The 24481-nt window shown below is 46.7% G+C and overlaps 2 protein-coding genes across 2 annotated transcripts in view; both read left to right on the top strand.

The window, feature by feature from the left end:
* Nucleotides 1–63: 63 nt before the first annotated feature.
* Nucleotides 64–6905, top strand: LOC309811924 (uncharacterized protein; the record flags this gene model as incomplete). Its single annotated transcript, XM_082635298.1, is given in 5 exon segments — nt 64–279; nt 2989–3405; nt 4660–4957; nt 6357–6750; nt 6752–6905. Coding segments are annotated over 5 exon segments (1479 nt in total).
* Nucleotides 6906–11086: 4181 nt separating this feature from the next.
* The window catches only part of MEI1 (meiotic double-stranded break formation protein 1), a gene marked incomplete at both ends in the record, with an annotated part of 68750 nt that continues 55355 nt past the window's right edge, over nt 11087–24481 (top strand). Inside the window, 11 exons of the mRNA XM_082636596.1 lie at nt 11087–11257; nt 14355–14478; nt 15541–15591; nt 17647–17720; nt 19010–19115; nt 19640–19843; nt 21053–21183; nt 22021–22135; nt 22949–23065; nt 24048–24147; nt 24271–24405. Of these exons, the coding sequence (XP_082492722.1) occupies nt 11087–11257; nt 14355–14478; nt 15541–15591; nt 17647–17720; nt 19010–19115; nt 19640–19843; nt 21053–21183; nt 22021–22135; nt 22949–23065; nt 24048–24147; nt 24271–24405 (1328 nt within the window). The remainder of the gene's footprint in view (nt 11258–14354; nt 14479–15540; nt 15592–17646; nt 17721–19009; nt 19116–19639; nt 19844–21052; nt 21184–22020; nt 22136–22948; nt 23066–24047; nt 24148–24270; nt 24406–24481) is intronic.

Here is a 24481-nt window from a genome sequence, read left to right on the forward strand (position 1 = left end):
GGTCAGCCATACCAGTCCTGCCCTACAACTCCTGAACACCACCTGCCTGACCTAAGCTGTGTCATGTTGCTGCCCCTCCTGGGCGCCTGTGCCATGGTGGGGCCATTCCAGGGCCCTGAGTGGGAGCCAGTGCAGGGCCTGCTCTCCGAGAATCACAGCTGCAGGGACCCTCGATGCTGCGGCAACCTGCTTGTCCTCTGCCTCTTTCTGATCTGGCAGGTCCAGCACTACTGGCACCAGGTCACCAGGACCCACTCCAGCATGAGGAAGGCCATCAAGGTGAGGGGATCTCACACACCTCCTTCCTTCAACACCATGATTGTCTCAGTCATTTGTTACAAGGACCCTGTTCTATGCCCTGTGTATCAGAGATGAACTCAGACTGGTCAGGAAGAGTATTATCTTGCCCCAAACCCAGCGGTCACCCTGGACTTCTCTCTCCCTCACTCCTCAGGATCAATCCACCTGCAAGTCCTATGGGCTCTACTTGCAACCCACATCTTGAATCTGATCACTTCTTTTTTTTTTTTTTTTTTTTTCGGTACGCGGGCCTCTCACTGTTGTGGCCTCTCCCGTTGCGGAGCACAGGCTCCGGACGCGCAGGCTCCGGACGCGCAGGCTCAGCGGCCATGGCTCAAGGGCCTAGCCGCTCCACGGCATGTGGGATCTTCCCGGACCAGGGCATGAACCCGTGTCCCCTGCATCGGCAGGCGGACGCTCAACCACTGCGCCACCAGGGAAGCCCTGATCACTTCTTAAAACTTCACTTCACCCTCCTGGGCAAAGCCATCCTCAGGGCTCACCTGGACTGTAGGTACTGCCTTCGGCCTGGTTCCTGCTTTCTCTCTCACCCAACCATCGTCAGTGCTCCACGCAGCCAACAGAATGAACTTCTTCTTTCTCTTTTTAAAAATGTTAATCCAGACTTCCCTGGTGGCGCAGTGGTTAAGAATCCGCCTGCCAATGCAGGGGACATGGGTTCGAGCCCTGGTCTGGGAAGATCCCACATGCCGTGGAGCAACTAAACCTATGCACCACAACTACTGAGCCTGCACTCTAGAGCCCGCGAGCCACAACTACTGAGCCCGCGTGCTGCAACGACTGAAGCCTGTGCACCTAGAGCCCGTGCTCCACAACAAGAGAAGCCACAACAATGAGAAGCCCACGCACTGCAACAAAGAGTAGCCCCCACTCGATGCAACTAGAGAAAGCCTGCATGCAGCAATGAAGACCCAATGCAGCCAAAAATAAATAAATAAATAAATTTATATTAAAAAATGTTAATCCAAGGGAATATACATATACAGATTATAAGTGTATAGATCAATGAGTTTTTGCAAACTGAACACATCCAGGTGCAGCACTTGATTAAGAAACAGACCACTGGACTTCCCTGGTGGCACAATGGTTAAGAATCTGCCTGCCAAGGCAGGGGACACGGGTTCGAGCCCTGGTCCAGGAAGATCCCACATGCCACGGGGCAACGAAGCCCGTGCGCCACAACTACCTAGCCTGTGCTTGAAAACCCGCGAGCCACAACTACTGAGCTCACGTGCCACAACTACTGAAGCCTGCGCACCTGTATCCTCTGCTCCACAACAAGAGAAGCCACTGCAATGAAGAGTAGCCCCCGCTCGCCACAACTAGAGAAAGTTTGCGCACAGCAACAAAGACCCAACACAGCCAAAAATAAATAAATAAAAATTTTTAAAAATAAATAAGAAAAAGTTAAAAAAAAAATAAACAGAACACTACCAGCAGCCCAGAAGCTTGCAGACACAACTGTGCTGATTTCTAATAGCATAGACTAGTTTTGTCTGTATGAAATCACGCAGTAAGTATTTTTTTGCACCTGGCTTAAGCCTAACATTATGCTCATGAGCAAGAACAAACTTTAAAAAAAAAACAGATCACAGGACTTTGCCACTCAAGACTCTGCAATGGCTCTGATGGATACACTTCCAGTCAAACTCAGAATAAAATCCAACTCCTAACCACAACTCCAAGGCTCAGAATAATCTGCCCTGCATTCCTCTTTGGCTTCATCTCCTAGCACACTCCTCATCACTCACTCATTCCATTCTGGCCACACAGGCCTCCTAGCTGTTCTTATACAAATGACCCAGTTCCATCCTCAGGGCCTTTGCACTAATGTCTCCTCTGCCTACAATGCTCTTTCCTCAGATGTCACTTGGTTTGTCCCTTGCTTCATTCAGGTCTCCATTCAAATGTCACCTCCTCTGAGAGGCCTTCTCTGACCAATATGTCTAAAGGAGCTAACCCCATTCCCACTCTGCTTTTATTTCCATTAGAACACTTTTCAAGGGGACTTCCCTGGCAGTCCAGTGGTTAAGACTCCACGCTTCCACTGCAGGGGGCATGGGTCTGATCCCTGGTCAGGGAACTAAGATCCCGCATGCCACGCAGCGTGGCCAAAAAACAAACAAACAAACAACAAAACACTTTTCAACACCTAACATTATGTTGTATACTTAGTTATTGTGTCTTTCATGTCTAAAGAGAGCTCCTAGCAAAGACTTTGTCTGTCTTGTTCATGCTGGTACCGCCAGCACCTAGAACAGTGCCTGGCCTGGAGTAAACTCTTTATCTTTCTTTCATTTTTTTTTTTTTTTTGCGGTACGCTGGCCTCTCACTGTTGTGGCCCCTCCCGTTGCAGAGCACAGGCTCCAGACGCACAGGCTCAGTGGCCATGGCTCACGGGCCCAGCCGCTCCGCAACACGTGGGATCCTCCCAGACAGGGGCATGAACCCGTGTCCCCTGCATCGGCAGGCGGACTCTCAACCACTGCGCCACCAGGGAAGCCCTATCTTTCTTGAATGAATGAATACTGTTTTCCCTAAGAGAACTGACTCCCCATTCCTGAGCCCCAGCGTCCTCATCTGGATAATGGGGATTACAATCCTGATCTGAGGATTAGATGAGATAATGTGAATGCAAAGATTTTGCTTCTCTGTTCTTACCTACAGGTGCCACCGTGGAAGTGGGCAGTGCCCTCCATGAGACGTGACACTTGTTTTGGGCCGACCCCTGAATTCTTCTTCAGTCCTGGCAAGTTCAGGGGCCTGGATGCCCAACAATGGGCCCAAAATAAGAGAGGGGAATACTGGAGGAGCCACCAGGATTCACGGACCCAATATCTGCTTTCTTGTCAGCACCCAGGTCGAGGTTTACCTTGGGATGCCTACACACCTTTGGAACACATCTTTTGCACCACCTCCTTTTCAAGCACCTGTATGCTACCTCAGGACAGTTCTTGGGAAGCGTGGCAGGTACCCTGGTGTTGTAGTGATGACCAGACTCACCTGATTTGCAAGCCACTGCCCCCTGCCCTGGACATGTGCCAAAGGATGGAGCAGCTGTTGGTCAACTCCCCAGAAGAACTGGTACCACTGGAGCATATTGTCGGCATGAGATGCCACCCCACCTCCATGGCCTCTCTCCCAAACCTCCCATCAGCCCAGAGGTTCTGTTCCAGAGAGTTCCTACCTGTTTCTTCCAACCAACAAGTGGGAATGCCCATCTGGAAGTCCTGGCACTGCCCACGAGAGGCCTGGGCACCAGGGAGGGAAAACCAGACACTAGGCAGAGAGGATAGTAGAGAGACCCAGGCTCCAGGGTGGGTGAACCAGAGAGAGAGCAGAGGAGAGGATGCTTGGGAAGTTCAGGCATCTGGAAGGCAACTCCCAATAAACTTTGGGATGGAGGACAAGGCAGAGCCTAAGGTCCTGGAGTGGGGAAGACAGAGACTAGTAATAAGTAAAGCTGTTGGAGAGATCTTGACACCATGGTGGGAGAATCAAGACCAGGTGAGAGTTGAGAATAGAGCTGAAAGTCAGAAACTATGGAAGAGAAATCAGAGGGATGCTGGAGGTGAGAATCTTCCTGAAACCCAGGCACGAAGAGGAGAGAAACAGGAACAGTTAAGACGTAAAATTGATGCAGAGACCCAAACGCCAATGTGGGAGACCCAGGATAGGAGTAGGAATAAGGGTGCTATAGAGATCCAGTCTTTTGAGAAGAATAAGAAAGAAGCCAGAGGAGAGGATGAAGGAGAGACCCAGGCCCAAGGGTTGAGGAAGTGGGGCCAGACTGGAACTGAGAATGGTGGGGAGACCCAGCTGCCAGGGTGGGGAAAACAAGACCAGATTAAAGGTGATACTAGTATAGAAATTCAGGCAGAAGAGAGGAGAAGAAAGGGCCAGGTTGGAGGTGAGAATGCTGTGCAAATCCAGATATCTGGGAGGGAGAACTTGGGGGAAGTGAAAAAAGAGGATGGCCTAGAGACCCAAGCCCTGGGGTGGGGAAAACAGGAATGCGTTCAAAGTGAGAATGTTACAGAGATCCAGATACCAGGGTGGGAGATGCAGGATCAAAACGGAAGTGAGAAAGCTAGGAAGGTCCAAGTATTTAGGGTAGAGATGCAGAAACAACTAAGACATGAACTTCAAGTGGGGTGGGGAAATCAAGGCCTGGAAAGAGGTGAGGATTCTGGGGAAAGCCAGATATCTAGAAGGAAGAATCTCAGGGAGATAAGAGAGGAGGATTGGGTGGTGATCCAGGCACAATTTTGGGGAGACCAGAAACCAGTAGCAAGTGAAATTGGCAGAGAATTCAAGATACCATGTTGGGGGAATCAGGACCAGATTGGAGGTGAACATAGAGCAGAAATTCAGGCACTGGAGAAGAGAGACCAGAGAAAGAACGGAGATGAAGATGGTGCAAATATCCTGGCACCTGAGGCAGAGAACCAGAGACAATTAAGAGGTGTAACTCATGTAGAGACCCATCTACCAGGAAGGAGGAACCAGGAGCAGTTTGTTGATGAGAATAGTACAGACATCCAGGCAACAGGGAAGAGAAACCTGAGAGGCATTAAAGGTGAACATGGTAAAGAGACTCAGGAACTTGGGGAAGAAAACCAGCATCAGTTAAACAGTGAAATTAATGGAAGGATTCACATACCAAAGTGGAAAAATCAGGAACACATTAGAGGCAAGGATGGTGCAAATACCCAGGCACCTGAGGCAGAGAATTGGGGAGAATTAGCAAGTAAAATTGATGTAGAAACTCATTCAGCAGAATGGAAGAAAGAGGAGCAGATGGGAGGTGAGAATGGTGCAGAAATTCCAGCTCCAGAGAAGAGAAAACAGAGAGAGGCTGGAGCTGAGAATGGTACAGAGACCTGGGCACCTGGGGAAGAAAACCAGAGTCAGTTAAGAGGTGACACTGATGGAAAGACTCATTTGTCAGATGAGAAGAACCAGGAGCAGATGGGAGGTGAGAATGAAACAGAAATTCAGGCACCAGAGAAGAGACCCCAGAGAGAAGCTGGAGGTGAGGATGGTACAGAGACTGAGAGACCTGAGAGACAGAATGAGGGACAGTTAGGTGGTGAAATTGGAGAGAGCCACTCACCAGGGAGAAGGAACTGTGAGCAGACTAGAGGAATGAATGATGCAGAAAATCCAACACTGGAGAAGAAAAGCCAGAGAGAGTTTGGAAGCGAGGATGGTAGAAAGATCCAGAGACTTAGGGGAGGGAAGCAAAGACTGTTAAAAAGTAAGATTAATGGAAATGTCTGTACATCAGAGTGGAAGAACCAGGAACAGACTGGAGATGAGAATGGTGCAGAATTTCAAATCCAAGAGAAGAGAAACCTGAGAGGGACCACAGGTGATGATGATAAAGAGACCCAGGCTCCTGCGGGGGGATTATAAGGGAGAGTTAAGAAGTGAAATCGATGGAGAGATCCAGATACAAGGGCAAGGAAGCCAGAATAAGGGTGAAGATGAGGACGCTGCAGAAATCCAGGATGTAGGGAGCCAGAGAAAGTGCAGAGCTGAGGATGCTGGAAGGCTTCGAGCACTAGGGGGAAGAAACAAGGGCCAAGTCAGAGGAAAGGATGCTGCTAAAGGCAATCTCTGAGTTGACTGTTCTGGGGGTGAGGGGCCCCCAGCCCTCATTGGCTCTGGATATGGGGCCATGGACCAGGAACAGGCTGCGGCCTCTGCTCCCTGTCCTGAGATGAAGCCTCTCCCCCACCAGAATGAACTCTTCCTGCTTGCCAGTGGGGAGGGAGAGCATTTGGCCAGCCAGAGCACGGCCACTGCCAGGAAGCACAGTGTCATTTCAGCCTCCTGGCAGGCCCAACCTAAACTCCAGAAAAGCCGACAAAGGGACAAAGGAGTGGTTCCAGGGAAGACCTCTGGCCTGACTCGACGGCTCCGGAACCCACAGTCTTTGGCTGCTCCCCTGGGCCTGCCCTCTGCCTGCCCCTCTGTCTCATGTGGCCAAGCCCCCCAAGCTGCCACAGTTCTGGTGGATTTTCCCACAGCCCTCACCATCCTGCCGAAGTGGCCAGTCCTCAAGAAGAGCCAGCTACTGCTCCTGGAATCCCTTATGCAGCGGAAGATTGCACACCTGAAGTGGGGCCTCCCCCAGCAGATCCTAGAATCCTACTTGCGCTTTAACTTCTTAGCACCATGCCCACTGCTCCCTGAGGGCGTGAGGCTCCCTGGGTTACACAAGGCCTGTGAGCTGCAGGGGCAGCAGGAAAGGCATTGTGGGGCCCAGGGCCCCAGGCCAGGCCTTAAGTCCCCAGAGAGGTCCCAGAGCGTTCGGCCCCGAGAAAGGAAAAGCTCAAAACCTCCTACACAGGCCAGAGCTCTGGAGAAGCGTAGACCACACCAGACAGAGCCAATGGGCATTTCTATCCATCCTGAAAAGCCTAAGAGTCAGACCACCAGGGGGCCTCAGAGAACGACAGGATGTCCAGAAAGAGGCTCCTCCTAGGGCCAAGCTCACTGCTCCCAGGAACCCCAGGCCTGCGGCAGAATCTAGTAGCTGGTGTGGCCAAGAAAGGGTCCAAGAACCCTCCAGTTAGAACAGCGGGGGCAGGAAGATGGTCAGGCCAGGGGTCTCCCAGATGGCAGAGAGGGCTTCCGGCAGAGCAAGGATCTCATACTCTGGGCAGACCACTGGAGGAAGGAGCACGCACCTCAGGAGCCCCCCAGATTCAAATGTCGGCAGCCCACACACAGGAGAAGAGGAAGCCTGGAGCCGGAGGAAGGCAGAGGGGCTGGACAGCAGCCTTCCTCCTGTTCCACAGACACCTTCAGCTCCAAAAGGAGTCTGCACTCTGCTGCAGCAAGGCTGAGCATGAGCTTTTTGAACAGGATTTCCTGGTCCCCACACTTGGCCAAGCCCCAGCACTTAGCCCCCAACCTGAGTGTGAGGGATCCTGATCCCATCCTTCTTCCCAAAGTGGGTGACCCACATGCAAAGGAGGACAGCATCAGAGACCACACTTCTTTGAAGAGGGACCTTCAGCCACTGGGTCACTGCGGTGCTGGGGTTGCTTTTCCCAAAACAGAAGAACTTGAGGAAATTGAGAACCCACATGGGGCCCCAAGGAATCCACAAGCCCCCCAAAAGTTTGGTCTTATGAAGCATTTGAGGGGTTTCCTGCTCCAGCATGGCTTTAGGAAGTAGGCAGTGGGTCCAGAATCCTCAAAACACGTCAGAGAAGGCAGGAGAGTGGTCTGCTCACTCCCAAAGGGGATGATAAAATAACCTCTAATAAAATTGGTTATTTGGGCCCTGTGGGGCTCTGATTTCTTTGGTACACGTTTTATGAGCGCCCCCCTTTTGGGGTTTGGGGTACTTTGTGGGTGGGATAGAAGCTACTTCTACTTTATGGTTTTAAAGGTTCAGGGAATGTGGGTCAGCCCAATGCTATCATCTAACACCTCCCCTCTCCAGTTCCTCGGAGGAGGGTTTACTGAAGTTTCTATCACAGTCCAGTCCTGTCCTATTCCGAGCTAATTCTGATTGAGGTAGGATGCTCAAATAGCCTCAGCTGCTTGTGGGAGGGGTGATGCTCTGCACCGGACACTATTATTCAGGTCCTTTCGGTCATAAGGAAGGGAGCTGATCACTGAGTGTCTGCCCTGCTAGGATTCTGCTGCCTGTGAACAGATTTCACGGAAAAACCATTTCCACCTCTTCAATTCTCAAGCACTGGCAACACTAATTCCTTGTTGTTTTCCCTCACCTCACCCTCCAGGATATCCTGGAGCTAATTGTTTTTTTCAATCAAGTCTGAAACTTCTTAGCTAAAAGGCATTATGTCTTGTGATACTTCTGTAGACAGCTTCAGCAGGTTGAAGCAGATTCACAGAACTCAAATTTAATTCACAAAATTCAATTCAGGTTTTCTCCTCCTCTCTCCTTTATCCTCCCCCACTTCTTTCCTTTCTCCCTTCTTTTCTTCCCTTTCATTTAGCTTTCCTATTTTTAAATTCATTGTCAAACCCGTATATGCTCACTAAAGAGAGTTTAGAAAATTCAAAAAAGGGAAAAACAATCCATAATCCCATCACCCAGTTAATGTTTTGATGTTTTTCTTCCTATGTGTTGCCTACCACTACTGCGGCACTTATACTGGGGTTGGCAGGCTCTGAGAAGGCTTCCAATTTTCCCTACCTTGTGATATTCATGCCCTGTGTATTCTCCTCTCCTCGAGTGTGGATTGGATCCAATGACTCACTTCCAACGAATAGGATACAGCAGAAATGATGGAATGTCACTTCTGAGAACAGGTTACAAAGGCTGTAGCTTCCATCTTGGGTACCTCCTCTCAATTCTCTTGCTTGTTCCCTGAGGGAAGCTGTCCTCCATTTTGGGCACTGCCTTATGGAAAGGCACATGTGGCAAGGAACTGAGGCGGCCATTGGATAACAGCTCTCAAGAAAGTGAGGCCCTCAGTCCGGCAGCCTTTGAGGAAATGAATCCTGCCACCAATCATTTGAGTGAACTTGGAAGCAGATCCTTTGGCCCTAGTGAGCCTTGAGATGAGTACAGCCTCATGAGAGACTTTGAGCCAGGGTCACCTTGCTAAGCCGTGCCTGGATTCCTAATCCACAGAAACTATAAGATAATAAATGTTTGTTGTTTTAAGCTGCTAAATATTGGGGTGTGTTAGTTTTCTATGACTACTGTAACAAATTACCACAAACTTGGTGGCTTAAAACAACTGAAATTTATTCTCTCTGTTCTGGAGGCCAGAAGTCTGAATGAAATCAAGATGTCAGCAGGGCTACACTGCTACCAAAGGCTCTAGAGGGCAATCCGTTCCCTGTCTCTTCCAGCTTCTGGTGGCTGCAGGCATTTGTTGGCTTGTGGCACCATCACTCCAATCTCTGCCTCCGTGGTTACAGTGCCTCCTCCTTGACTCTGTGTGTCTCTTCTCAAGACAGTTATCATTGGATTTAGGGCCCACTGGATACTCTGGATGATATCTTCAATTCAAGATCCTTAATTACAACTGTAAAGATCCTTTGGAAAAAAGGTAATTTACAGGTTGTGGGGATTTTGGATGTTACATTAGTTTGCTCCAGCTGCTATAACAAAATAATACAGCATGGGTGGCTTAAACAACAGAAGTTTATTTTCTCACAGTTCTATAGACTAGAAGTTCAAGATCAAGGTTTTGGCTAATTTGGTTTCTAGTGAGAGCTCTCTTCCTGGCTTAGAGATGGTCACCTTTTCACTATGTCCTCACATGGCCTTCCCTCAATGCCTGCACATAAAGAGAGAGATAGGTCTTTCTCTCTTTCTCTTTTTATAAGGCCTCCACTCCTACTGGATTAGGGTGTCACCCTTATGACTTCATTTAAACTTAATTACCCCCTTAAAGGCCCTATCTCCAAATACAGTCACATTAGGGGTTAGGACTTCAACATCTGAATCTGGGGGACACAATTCAGTCCACAGAAGACATGGAGATGTCTTTTTGAGGGTCACCATTCAATCCATTACATGGATTGTTATGCAGCAATAGATAACTAATACAAATGTACCCAATTGTAATAATTTGCTTCTCTTTCTCCTTGACTAGTTCTAGTTCCTTGAGGACAGGGACTGTCTCTTGCTCACTTTTGAATCCTCTAGATCCTAGCAGAGTTCCTGGCTCCAAATTTTGTTGAAAAGAATACATAATTTGTTGACATTAAAAAAATAAACATAGAATAATGTTTAATTGTATGGAAGATGTACATGATATATTTTTTCTGAGAAAAGTTTACACACCTTTGTATGTTGCTGTTGTAAAAAGGTATAGAAAAAGACTAGAAGAAAATATATCAAAATATTGTTTTTTCTTCTATTTTCTTCACTGAACATATATTACTGCTATAATATAATTTACTGGTGTTGAATAAATGTTTGCTTATTTATTTTACATACTTATGTATATAATTCTGCATCTTTTGTACACTTAGCATTTTAACGAGGATTTTTCCATGTTAATATCTACTTTTCTCAAGAATCAGTTCGTAATACTCCATTAAAAATAAACCATTGTTTTCCTAATTATTTTGCCATGGAAAGCACTTTTCCTACTCCGTCACACTGCTTCTGAATGTAGAAAACATCTCTTGAACTTATCTCCTTTAACACTAACCGGTTGCTGGGCACTTTGGCGCTAATTAAATCCTTGCAGATAGACGGGTTTTGTTAATACACTTAACAACAAACTATTTTTTCTTCAGTATACCTTCTGTGCTCACAAAATCGCAAGTACTGTGCAGCCCTCTGTGAGACGATATTTTAAGGGGACCATCTTAGAATCTCTGAAAGAAAGGTGTCACCTTCGATTGTTTGAAAGGTGCCACGTAAATTTAAAATAATAGTGCTGATAGTTTTTCGATAAGAATCCCTGAGATCGTTTACTTTTTAAATACCACAAATAGATTGTTTCCTTTTCTTACTTTTTCCAGGCTAATAACAGAGTCTTTATAAATGCTTTTCGACCTTCGGCGTGGTAAAGACGAATTCCTGCAGGCTCCAAGAGCAAACAGCTTGGGGCTTAGAGGTACGCTCTTCCGACTCCTGCGGCGCGTCACCCGCCCACAGGGGCCGCTGCTCTCCTGAGACTGACTGGCATTCGGTTCGCGCAGGCGCATTACCCTTCTCCCCCACGCGCCCGCGTCGAGCTCTGTCAAGTGCGCTTGCGCGTGAACTACGCGGGAAAAGGTGCTGCCGTGGTAGAACGCGAGCGGAGAGATGGCTGTGAGGGAGCCAGCGGCAGGCCTTCCCGGGCCCGGGAGGGACGAAGAGGCGGCACTGCTCTTCGAGAGGGCCCATTACCGGCACGACCCGCGCTGGCTGCTGCCCGTGCCCCCACGCCTCTGCCTGGCCTGTGCGCTGGAGCTGCTGCCGGAGCCTAGCGTATCGGTGCGAACTGGCATTTACCTCACCAGCCGGGCGGGAGCAACTCCCTTCAACCCGACGCACCTTCCCCGAAACTAAGCCGGGCCCACCCGCCTCGTTAAATCTAGCCCCTAAACAGGCCCACCCCCTTACCGGCCACGGCGGCCTACCCCGCAGACCGCTCTGCATCCCCTTTCCAAAGGAGGCCCAGACCCTGGCTCTGCGCCTCGAGTGGGCCTACCCTGTCCGCACTAAACCCGGGGCTCCCAGGGCCCCCAGCCTAGACTCACTGGCACGCGTTCCCACCTTCCCTTAAGCCCTTCTCTCAGCTGCCATGCCCTGCCCTTTGCTGACCCTCTCTCCACTTCTCCAGGGTTTAACCTTCGCTCAGGCTCCCTCCCATTTGAGTCCCCGCTCAGCCTGAGGGCAAGGCGCGCGCACCCTGGGGGCTTATTCCTTCCCTTTCTGACTGTTCGAATGGGAGGAGGGGGCTCCTGGGCTCCGTGGCGGCAGGATGAGTGGAAGTTACGGCAGAGCAGGAGTGGTGGGCTGAGGGGAAGAGCTTTCTGAGAGGCAGAGCTGGCTGAAGCGTGGGCTGCCTGTTCCTTCAATGCCTACCCACCTTCGCAGTGAGTTTTTTGTCCGTGGAGACCTCCAAGAAGAGTTTGGGAGATGACTGTTCTCTCAGAGTCAGGGCTGGAATTGTTGCCGTGGGTGGGTGGGGGATGAGCTAGATCAGCGGTTCTCAAATTTTCGCTCTAGGGATGGCTTTACACTTAAAAAAATTTTTTTTAATTTATTTATTTTTGGCTGTGTTGGGTCTTCGTTGCTACCGGGCTTTCTCTAGTTGCGGCCAGCGGGGGCTACTCTTCGTCACAGTGCGCGGGCTTCTCATTGCGGTGGCTTCTCTTGTTGGGAGCACGGGTTCTAGGCACATGGGCTCAGTAGTTGTGGCATGCGGGCTCGGTAGTTGTGGCTCACGGCCTCTAGAGCACAGGCTCAGTCGTTGTGGCGCACGGGCTTAGTTGCTCCGCGGCATGTGGGATCTTCCCCGACCAGGGATCGAACCTGTGTCCCCTGCATTGGCAGGCAGATTCTCAACCACTGTGCCACCAGGGAAGTCTGGCTTTACACTTTTTAGAAGTGTTGAGGACCCCCAAAGAACTTTTGTTTATTTACTGTATTAAAAATAACAAAAGTTTAAAATATTCATTTAAAAATAATAGTAGGGCTTCCCTGGTGGTGCAGTGGTTGAAAATCCACCTGCCAATGCAGGGAACACGGGTCCGATCCCTGGTCCGGGAAGATCCCACATGCTGTGAAGTAGCTAAGCCTGTGCGCCTCAACTAGTGAGCCCGTGTGTCACAACTACTGAAGCCCACATGCCTAGACCCCGTGCTCCACAACAAGAGAAGCCACCGCAATGAGAAGCCCGTGCACCGCAACAAAGACCCAACACAGACAAAAATAAATAAATTTATAAAAATAATAGTCCATTACATATTAATATAATTCTTTTTATTTTGGCAAAATATTGGTATTGATTACATACAATTTACTATTTTAGTGTACAGTTCTGTGGCATAAATGATTTAAAAAATAAAAATAACTATTTTCAAAACAAAAAAGAGTGCAAGGAATGTCTTTGTTTTACATCTTTGCAAATCTTTTTAATGTCTGGCTTAATAGAGGACAGCTGGGTTCTCATATATTTCTGCATTTTATCTGCCCCCTTAGAAAAATACTGTACACTTGTAAGAGAATAAGTGGAAAAGGCAAATAGCATCTTAGTATTATACAGAAATAATTTTGATCTTGTGGATCCCCTGAAAGTGTTTTGGGCACCCTCAGGGATCCAAAGACTATACTCTGAGAACCGCTGGGCTAGCTGGTAACATCTGCAGTATCACTGAGGCTAGAGTTCTGAGGCTGCCATTGTTGGACAGTGAGAGATAGAGATGAATAAGACAGTGAGGTAGGGAAGAAAATAAGAGAACGCATTCCTGGGAATTTAGAAGGTGGACATATTTGTGGTCAAGTGCTGTGTGGGTTAAGGAGTGAAATTAGGAAAGGTTCTTTAGAGGAGGAAGCATTTGAATTACGCTTGAGAAGATGGGTGAGATTTGGGCTAGAGGAACTGGCGGAGCTTTTTCCAGGAGGCAAGGATTAGCAAGGATGAGTTTGAGGAGGTAATCAGAATGTGTTTGAAGGGCAGTTGAGGGAGGTGAGATTGGAGAGCCAGGGTTGAGATCAGTTCCTTTAAGAGTTTGAATCCAAGCTAAGGAGCTTGGATTTAATCTGTCAGGTGAAGGAACGTCATGGAAATTTTTTGAGTAACTCATTTAGATCACTAGCTTAATGCATTATGTGGGAGGAATTGGTGAAGGAGAACAGGAGACTTACACAGTTTAGAGGCAATAAGAGATGCAACTTCTCCACCTTTTATTGAACACACTTTTCTTAGCTTCAGTTTTCACCAGTTGAAGGGGTGATGTAGTCAGTTGTACCCATGTTCCAGTTCTATCCTCGGTGCACACCCTTTTTTTGACCTAAGTTTTGCTATTGTCTTGAGTACTTTGCACAGCTGCTACCCAGTTCCCTGTATAGGGAGGTGAATTGAGTGTGGAGATTTATATCTACATTGAATGGAAGAATGAATTTTTCTCTACCTACCTCAGTGAGGCTCATGAATGGTCCCCAGTATCACTCTCACAGACTGTGGAAAGAGCACTGACCTTGGACAACACCTGGTTGGATACTTAGATTTGAGTCCTTGGGAAGGTGTCTGAGCCTCAGTTTTCTCACCTCCAAAATGGCAATAATAATATCTGCTTTTGCTTGCTTTACCAACTCATTAGGCTTAAATGAGCTAGTCGACAAAGAGTGATTTGTGAACAGTAAAGTGCTATGTAAATATACTTTATTAGGAACCTTCACTCTTATATAATCCTTTGTATGAACACATGGATTCCTGTGTGTAAATGATGCCCTTTTTCATACTCCATAGTTTAGGTGATTCTACCAGTATTATCTTGTAATTATATTTGGAAATTACACTTGTTTGGGTTCAGAATGGCTGAGACTTGGTTGCTATTGAATATTTTTCTTCATCTGCTCCAAGTTGGTGCGCAAGAAGCACGTGCTGTCCGGCTTCCGAGATGCTCTCATGCGGCATGCCTCCCTGGTCATGCAGCTGGTGGCTCAGGATCAGAGAGTCGGCATCCATTTCATAAACATGCTTTTCGGTGAGATTGAAAGGAAAACTTGGCATGAATTTTGCATGTATACCTTGTACATTTGCTTTTGGGGTCTTGGAGAAATGGTCTTGGAACCATAGTTTAAACTTTTTGCGATGTAACTGTTTAACTTACTAGTAAGTTGTTTTATCATAATAATGAAGAAATTGTCCTCTTTCTAAGATAGACGATGGATTGTAAGTTAACTGGCTTTACCACAGCTCAGAGGTTAGTAAAAGTGTGAAGATGAATGTAGGAAATGTGTGATCTTTCAAAAAGTCCAGTCTCTATGGTCTTTGAACAGGATTAGAAGTCAGATCTGTAGTCTGCTGATCTGAGTGTGACCCTGATTGAGTTACTTCTTCTCTTCTGTACCTTAGTTTCTTCATGTGTAAAATGAGATGGATTAAAAGGTCCCTTTTTTTTTTTTTTTTTTTTTTTTTGCGGTACGAGGGCTTCTCACTGCTGTGGCCTCTCCCGCTGCGGAGCACAGGCTCCGGACGCGCAGGCTCAGCGGCCATGGCTCACGGGCCCAGCCACTCCGCGGCATGTGGGATCTTCCCGGACCGGGGCACTAACCTACGTCCCTTGCATTGGCAGGCGGACTCTCAACCACTGCACCACCAGGGAAGCCCAAAAGGTCCCTTCTTTTAATACAATTATAATGTCCTATGGAATGAGCCCTTTTAGGGAGGAAGGGAGCTAACTCGAATTGGGTGCTTTTCTCTGCTGGAGGCTTTTCAGGCTTTTAACTGCCAGGACAGTCTTTTAAGGGAGAGAGGATGATCTCCAAGGCTCAGGAGGTCTTAGCTAACAGCTGGCAGAACTGGAATTTTGCCCCAGGTCTGTTAGAGACTCCAGAACACACAGTTTTTGTGCTGTGCCATACTGACTATTTTTATCCTTTTAAAGCCAGAGTGGGTTACTGAAAATCTGGGGTTTGGTGCTGAGGATAGAATTTAGCTGAGACATTGCTTAAAGCTGCTGTTAATCTTAGAATTCACAGTGTGCCTTTCTGGATGTGTTTCTCTTTTATCTGTTAACCATCCCCCTCTTACCTCCTGCTCCAAGGACTGTTATGCAATGTGGAGGATGGGAGTATAACAGACCTCTGTATTGAAGGTAAGATTAAACTGTGTGTACCTAGCATTTGAAGCCGGGGATATTAGCCTGAATTGCAGCTTTGATTATTTGAGACCTTTATGAAATGTTCCATTTTAGAGACAGATAAAGAAAATTCAATTGTCAATCATTAATTCTGCATTTCTTTCTTGGGCACCTACTCTGTGCCACGTACTGTATCAGACACTAGGGTTGTATCTGACATGGTCCCTATCCTCTAAGAGTTTACAATCTGGAAGAGAGATTGTCTGGTGAATAACAAGGGCTGATGAGTGCTGTTACAGAGACATGTACAAAACTCTGTTTTTATTACATTCATATTGGTTGGTTGGAAGTTGTCTGCACATAGGTGGTAGTTAAAGCTGTGGAAGTGCCTGGGTTTACCTATAAAGGACTCAAGAAGAAGGAAGACAAGAGCATTGGGATGAGAGGATTCTTTTCTTTTTTTTCCTTTTTATAATAAACTTATCCATTTCATTTTATGTTATTTTTGGCTGCGTTGGGTCTTCGCCACTGCGTGCAGCCTTCTCATTGTGACCTCTCCCTTGCAGAGCATGGGCTCCAGGCACATGGGCCTCAGCAATTGAGGCACGCAGGATCAGCAGTTGTGGCACGCGGGCTCTAGAGCGCAGGCTCAGTAGCCGTGGCTTACGGGCTTAGTTGCTCCACAGCATGCGGGATCTTCCTGGACCAGGGTTCAAACCCATGTCCCCTGCATTGGCAGGCGGACTCCCATCCACTGCGTCACTAAGGAAGTCCCTGGGATGAGAGGATTCTTGCCGAAAGAGCAAGAGCTGTATCAGTTAGGATATAGTCACAAAACATAAACCACACAAGTTATTTGAACAGAAAAAAAAAAAACTTTAAAGAATTATTGACTAGGTAACTGAAGGCAAAAGTGAACCAAGTTTCACTGAGGTAGCAATTTTTGAAAACAGCTTCCACCCCTAGGGATAGGGAAAAAAAGGGAGAGGTTGGAATTATTAAGACTTACAAGTTTGGAGGAAGGACCCCATAAATGAAACACAGACCTCTGAGGAGAGGATGCTGCTTGGCTGCTGCTGGGTCCATGACTATCCAGACACGCAGTTAGCAGCTGTAACTGCTAGCAGCTGTGACAGATAAGTCAATATGATCTGTATGTACTTTTGCCCATCTCTCAGTCTAGAGAATGTGGACAAACAGATGTACCCCTTGAAGGTCCGACGACTGGCAGGGGTGGGGAGATTTCCCTTCACCATTTTCCTCAAGGCCACTCTTGAGTGGGGCTATAATCCTAAAGCCATCTGCTCCTGGTTGGTACCAGCATAGCTTGCAGAACCCTCCTCAGATCCCAGGAACTTCACTGAGGTGGTGGATACTAGATGGAGATTGCAAAGCTAGAGGGAGAAGGACTTGCTCCTTCCTCACTGTTTCCTGTTTGCTTCCTGCCTTCCTGTTTCTGTGAGTGTTGTCCTCGAATGCTTCTTTACCCTGGAGGTGGCAGAGCCTTCCCTCAGCAGCAGCCAAATCTAGTCTGCAGCTTTCCCCAGACTTGTAGAGCCAGCCTCTTCTTTACTCCTCCTCAGAGACACCAGCAGAAGCATCACAAACAATTGTATAGAAGGGCGGGTTTGGGGTTGAGGGATAATATTATCTCCAATTATTGGCACAGGAACTAACTCCTAATTCTGTTTTCTTCATATATGAAGTAGCAAATTCTGAGGAAGGAAAAAGGTAGAAATAACATAGTAGTTTTCAACCTTGGCTTCACAATAGACTTACCTGGGAAACTAAAAAAGTATCCAGATGCTTAGACTTTATCTAGAGATTCTGATTTAATTGGTCTGGGGTGGGACTTGGGTGTTAGTTTTTGTTTCTTTTTTTAAGCTTCCTAGGTGATTCTAATGTATAGCCTAGTTGTCTACCATTGATAAAAAATAGTGAAGAATGGGGGAGATAGAAAAGACTAATGCCGATTAACACAAGCAAATGACTTTGATTAGAAGGACTATGAAAAGTGAACTCTGGGCCATGGGTTGTCTTCTGATTAGTAATGTTATTGTGTCTTCTCAGTCCTTATCCAGCTTACAACTCAGCTGAAGTTAGAGCAGACCATTCATTGCCTGCTGTATGAGTGTCACAAAGAGGTCAGTAAAGTAGCTGTTGGTTCTTGAGTACCCCTCAGAATCCTCAGATGTCAGAGCTGGGTCAACCTTTCTTTGGATAGATGGGGAGATTGAAATCTGGAGAGGAAAAGGGACTTGCCTGAGGTCACTGAGTCAGTGGCAGAGCCAGAGCTAGGGCCTGGGTCTTCTGCTCCGGTACTCTTTGTAGCTTCTTTCCTTCCCTTTTCCATCTCCCAAATGCTGCCTCCGTGTGCTGAAGTCCATTTTCTGGCATAATCATCCATGGCCATTCTCTGTATCCTCCTAAATATAATACAGATTTCCTTGATGAATTTATTAAGGAAATATGTTCACTATGTTTTGGCTTAGTATTTTTGTTTGGTTTCTTTTGTACTGAAGGCATTTGCTTTTATCAGCATCTAAGGTAAACACTGAGAAGGTATATTTAACCTGCTTTATTCAATGTAGTCATAGATATCAGTTAAACAGGCAGCTTCTGCATTGTGTTTAAGATTTAGGAATAATATCAGTCACTTTTTTTTTTGCAAAAGGAAGACAAATGCTCATTTAACACCATCAAGAGCAACATTTAATTAGAAATAATGTTAAATAATCATGTCATTATAATTACTCTGCATGTGGTTAATATGTCATTGAATTTATAATTATATATATCAACATTTATCATTATGATTATGCCACTTACCATTTTGAGCACTTTCTATATGTTAGGCACTATGTTGGTGCTTTACATGCACTATCTCATTTAGTCCTCCCAACAACCCTATAAAGTTGGTCCTATTATTAATTCCCACCAGAAGAGTTAAGAATCTTACTTAAGGTACTACAGCTAGTCAGTAGAAAAGGTGAAATATGTACTATTGACTCTGCCTGTAAAACATCAAGCATAGTACCTGACAAATAGAATGTTCAGTAATAGTAGCTATAATAATGATGATGATAATCAGTTTTTTTTGCAATGAACTGGAATTCCATCTTTATGACGTTCCCAAATTTCACCTCCCAGTTTCTGGCTCCATAGGAGGCAAAATATGCTAATTTTAATTTAGTTTAACAAACATGTACTGAGCTAGGTACTGAGGACACTGAGAGGAATCTGACTCAGTCCCTTTCCTTCGGGGCTCCCCAGTCTAATAGGGGATATAGACACTTAGCTAAAGAGGCTGATTACTGACTGTGGTGAGAGATACATGCAGTACAGGGTTTGGTGTGGATAGGGCAAGATGAATTTTGGTGGGAGATCTGTCCTGATCCTAATTTATAGAGCAGAATATGTTCACTGTCTGTAGCTGTGTAACATGCCCTCCATGCGAGGCAGCCTGGCCACCCTGACCCTTCTCGGCAAGTTGGTGGATGCGATCCCTGCTCTAGCAGACAAGCTTGTGATGGAGCACGGTGAGTGACCTCTGGGGAAGAGCTACCACTACCCTTTCACCTGTTTTGATCACACTTCCATCTGGGTGGTCCATTCATTGTGTACATCTGGGAAGTCATTACTTTCCTTCTCGAGGCTTTAGTTTCCCCGTCTGCAAAATCTGCTCTATGTTGGCCAATTGGAAAAAAAGTGTTTCTCAACTCTGGTCTTGGGCTCCTTCAATTCATTTTTTTAACACAAAAGAATTAAGTACCTACTATGAGCCTTCCTTTCAGGTGGGAGGAAGAATTAATTCTGGACTATAGAAGCACTTTTTTTCTATCAGTAAAAGCAAATAAATATCTCACAGAGTATTTATCCAAGGGTAAATCACTTAACTTCTCTGAGCCTTGGTTTTCCCTTTTGATTAAGTTCCCAGAAATAAGGTATTGTGGGGCACTGTAGGGGATTACCATCACTATTCCATTCAGGGCAATAGTTTGGAGTGTCATCTAGCAGTTGACATTGTGAGGTTCCCCTGGCCCCTTGGTTGTTTTCTGGATAGGTGACCTGATGGAACATCTGCTGAGAGGTTTAGTATACCCCAGTGAGGGGGTGCAAGCTGCTGTCTGCTACCTTTATGGGAAGCTGTACTCCTCACCAGTTGCAGCTGAGATGCTTTTGGGCCATTTCCGGGAGAAACTGTGTCCTCTCTTCCTTTCCACCATGGATGGTGCCCAGACAAAGGAGCTAAAGATCAACTGCTTGGGTAAGACATGGGACTGGAGAGAAAAGAGAAAGCTTTTGAGGTTTTGCTTGAGGATTTGAGATATTGGCTCACTAGTGGTGGGGAGGTTTGCTGCTTTGCAAAGGATAGAAGCTGTGGGTTTGGGAGATAAGAGGCACAGACTGTGAAAGATGCCTAATGTTGGGTGTGGTATACTAAGAATGTCATCTTTGGAAGGAGAAGAGGAAGAAAAGTGGGACAGCAATTTTTTTGCCTCTGGTCTTTACTGCATGCCCTGGTGCATCCTGTACTTGCTGCCAAATTAATCTTCACACTGCATAGCTTGCATCCTGTCAGTCTCCTATTTGGAAAATCATCTATGGCTCCCTCTGGCCTCCAGAGTGAAGTCCAAGTTTCTCTGCTTGTTATTTGAAGCTCAGTGTACCCTTTCAGCCTCTCCTGTTACTTCCTTACATAAATACACGAGATCTATCAAATGCTTTTGAGCAGGGAGCTTTCGTATTTTGGATAGAGCAAATGGGCACTGTGATCGGTGACTGGATGAGGACCTGTTTCAGAGCAGGAGCTACAGGGAAAAGCATAGTCTGTGGGTAACAACAATTTCTTTTCACAGTTTGGGCCAAGAGCTCTGTTATGACTAGTTCAGCCACACATAGAGAGTGTTCATTCTGAGCCAGGCCCTGTTCTGGGCTCTGGGGTCATAAAGATGATCAAACCCAGGCTCTCATCTGTGGGAGTTCGTAGCCCAATGTGGAGGACAGATGTGGACAGAGTCCATTGTGGTACATGCTTTCATAGAGATTGCAAAGAAAAAGGTGGGATTCTATTCAGCATAGTACTTGAAGTCCTAGCCAGAACAATTAGGCAAGAAAAAGAAATCAGAGACAGAAGTAAAGGAAGGAAGAAGTAAAATTGCCTCTGTTTTCAGATGACATTACCTTATATATAGAAACCCCTAAAAACTACACTAAAAAGCGTTAAAACTAATAAATGAATTCAGTAAAATTGTAGGATACAAAATCACTTGTGTTTCTATACACTAGTTACAAATAATATGAAAAAGAAACTAAGAAAACAGTCCCATTTACAATAGCATTAAAAAGAATAAAATACTTAGGAATATCTATGGAGACATGAAGAAGTTTCTAGGGGATGTCGGAGGAGCTGCCTTGGGTGTATTCTGGGGCCTATGCCCCTCTTGCCTCACTTCCCAACCCCTTTGTTTTCTAGGTTTGCTGAGGCAGCTGTTGAAGTATGACCTCTTTGTGTCCATGATCATGAACAAATCTGCGCTGGTGGAAAGTACTGAGAGTGTTGAGGGTCCACCAGGAGAGACCTCACTGCCTTTGGTGCTCAAAAAGGTAGTTGTCTTGTGATTCCTGGTCTCTGGGTTCAATAACAAGGGAACCTGAATGCTTCCTGGGCCTTTTTCCTTATCTACCACTCCTTCTATGCAGAATTTCCTAAGTATTTTCTTACTGGCCAAAACAATATGCTATTAGAAGGCTCAAAGTTGGTTTTCTTTCAGTCATGAAAGGATAAGTTAAAACCTGTGCCCAAGGTTTTAATTGGGAGCTGGCTGGTTATAGAGGCACCCTCTGCCTAGCACATACCAAAATTCTAGATGCCCAGAAAGAAAGTAGGGGTGGGTTCAGCATGAACTGCATTGCTTGTGCAAATAGTTCAGTCACAGTGAGCCACTTTTACCAGTTCTTGGAGGGTTGGGGACCCTCCTGAAATTCAACTTCCCAAACCCAGTGAGTGGCCAACCTTGCAGGCAGGACTTTCTAAGCATAACAGTCTCAGGCCTGCAATGTTAACTCTTTTCTGCATATTCTTTGAAGCAAGGCTCCTAGTAGAACCTTCCCTTATGTCCCAGGCTTGTTGAAACATCAAAACCAGATGAGGGCTGTGGAAGTACTTTTGTCAGTGAAGGCCTGAGCCCTTCTTGGGGACGATGTTAGTGTTCTTTGAGTCCCATTGTGTTCTTTTGTTCTGTTTCTCTCCTGCTGCTGTTGACAGAGACTCCTTTCCATAACCTATAACCGCCCTCCCTGAGTACCACCCTTATGCCTGGCACCAGTAGTGTGTGAGGGGCTCAGAGACAAATCAGGCTCCTGCCCTGAGGCATTCAGGCTGCTTCCCTCTGGTCCTGTCAGTGGTGTGACTGTGACACATTTTGCTGCCTGTTTCTCCAGCTTCTCCTTTCCAGAGATGAGACTCTGCAGGTGGCCAGTGCCCACTGTATAACTGCAGTACTGGTCCACTCGCCAGCGAAGCACGCCCCAGCCTTCATCCATGCTGACATCCCAGGTAGGAGGCCCCTTCTAACTTTCTCCTCTGAGGACCCCAGAGTTGTGACTTGAGTAGCAGCAGCAGCAGTCTTGTTGGGAGTTCTTGGATATGCATACTGGAGGGAGGCTTGGTGGCCTGTTCATTGTATATGACAGACTCTAGGAAATAGGCCTCATGGAGTCTGAATCCTCTTGCTGCAGGTTTCTAATATGACCTTGAGCAGTTTGTTACTGAACTTTGTCATTAATTTGACCATCTAGGAATAAACACCTAGTGTGGGGGTGGTAGAAAGACCTGTGGACCAGGGAGGCAAAAGGAACTAATGTGTCTTGAAGGTTTGTTATGAGCCGGGAAATATGCCCTAAGGTGCACTGCAAATGTTGCCACATTTAGGTCCTCATCTTTGCCATTTTATGAATAAGGAAATTGAATTAGAGAAGGGAAATAACTGGTTTAAATCAGCAAGACTCGGCATTGGCAGAGAAGGGATACAAAATCAAGGCTGTCTGGCTCTAAAATCTCTTTTCTCTGTATCATGCTGCTGCCCATCCTGAGAATTAGGGGACCTAAGTTCCAGTCCCGCCTCTACCACCAACTGTTTCTCTCTAGGTCTCAGTTTCCCCATCTATTAAAAAGATAAGGTTAGATCATAAGTCTGAGGGCATTTTCCAGGTTTATCTGTAAATGAATGATCATGTCTCATCAAGAGGGTGTGTGAACAGATGAAGTGACAGGTGTGAGATGCTGAATAGACCCAAGGCCATAGCATTAGTTAAGGGATCATGATTATACAGTTGTCATTGATTGTTCTCTCCCTCTCTCCCTGGCCAGAGTTCCTCTTTGAGCATCTTTCCTCTTCCAGTGAAGTGCTTGTCTTGTCCAGCTACAAGTGCTTGATACTTCTGGCAGAAGAACCACTCTTCTTTTCCAAGTGCCACACGGTGTACGGTTGGTATTGTGGGTCCTGTACTAGCTCTGGCTCAGGTGGACAGCACTTTGAAGTTAGGTGGCAACAGCAGTGATGGGGGGCCAGCCTAAACCTTGGAGCGGGGTGCTGGTCTGGTCATTTCCGTCACCCCAAACTCATTACCAGATTCCACATGCAAGCAGTGATATCCAAACAGTTCTGTTCTTCATTGATTGGCAGTATATATGTTTAGCAAGAGAAGGGCCACTAAATGAATTCCTGTTGCACCTTAAGAGCAACTTTACTCAGCCTTGGATTCAGTCTTTTCCTGCGCCCCAGATATCTATCCATCTAGTTAGTCCCCAAGTTTTGCTGATTTATCCTTCCAAAGTTTTTTGAAACTGTCCCTTCTTCTTCTTTCCTGGTGATACCTTCCTTGTCTGGGACTTTTTATATCACATCTAGATTTTAGATTGGGCACATTTAGTTACTCATTTTATATTCTGTGTTCTTATTCTATGCCAGGCACCAGGCTGGAACCTAGAGATACATATAATGTGGTCCCTGTCCTCTGGAAGGGGAAGGAGATATAAACAAGCTTATTAGGACTGTGCTAGAGGGGAGGTACAAGACGTATAGGAGCTCAGGGGAGGCCCGTAGCTCTGCCTGAGTGGACCAGGGAAGGCTTCCTGGAGGAGTGGATGTCCTACCTTATTCTTTGAGGAGAAATAGGAGTGTGTGTAGTAGAGAAGGTGAAGCTCAACCAGTAGGTATTGACTAAATACCTCGAATTCCAGGGTCATGCTATGGGTTGTGCTGGGTTTGGGGAGACAGAGATGAATCAGATAAGGGCCTTCCCTCAAAGATCTCACAGTCCCGTCCCATCAGCTTAACTTGTCAGGACTGCTCCATGAGGGCTGCTAGCAAATATGTGCTGTCCAGAGCCTCTCATCTCTCCTGGGAAGGCAGTAAAGAAACCAACAAGCCCTGATCCCCGGCCTCTGCCATGTCATTTTGTGGTAGGGATCGAGTCAGTGGTGAGGAGCCTACAGGGAATCCTGAGGATGAACAACACCGAGCTGCACAAGCAGGGCCTGCTGCTCTTTGCTCAGATCCTGACTCGGTAAGCAAAGTAGTGAAGCGTCAGGCCTGTAGGGGCCAGACTGGAGAAGGAAAGAAGTGAGGTATTTATTCCTGGTGGGGTCAGTAATAGGAGTTCACACATTTCTCATTTACAATTTCTCAGGCAGCCAGAGGAGATCAAGCTGTTCACAAGCTCAGCCATGTGCAGAGATGCTGGCCGTGCCCTCCAAGAGGCAGTGAACAGCCCTGTGCTGGAGGTGGCTGCCGAGGCAGTGAAGGCCATTTCTGCCTTTCTGAGGTGAGAGACCCAGACAGGCTGAACTTTCCACCCCTCATGTACCCGAGGGCCTGTCAAGGCCAGAGCAGCTTCCAGG

This window comes from Mesoplodon mirus, assembly GCF_964341445.2.
Source record: "Mesoplodon mirus genome assembly, chromosome: 11".
Taxonomy (NCBI): Eukaryota; Metazoa; Chordata; class Mammalia; order Artiodactyla; family Ziphiidae; genus Mesoplodon; species Mesoplodon mirus.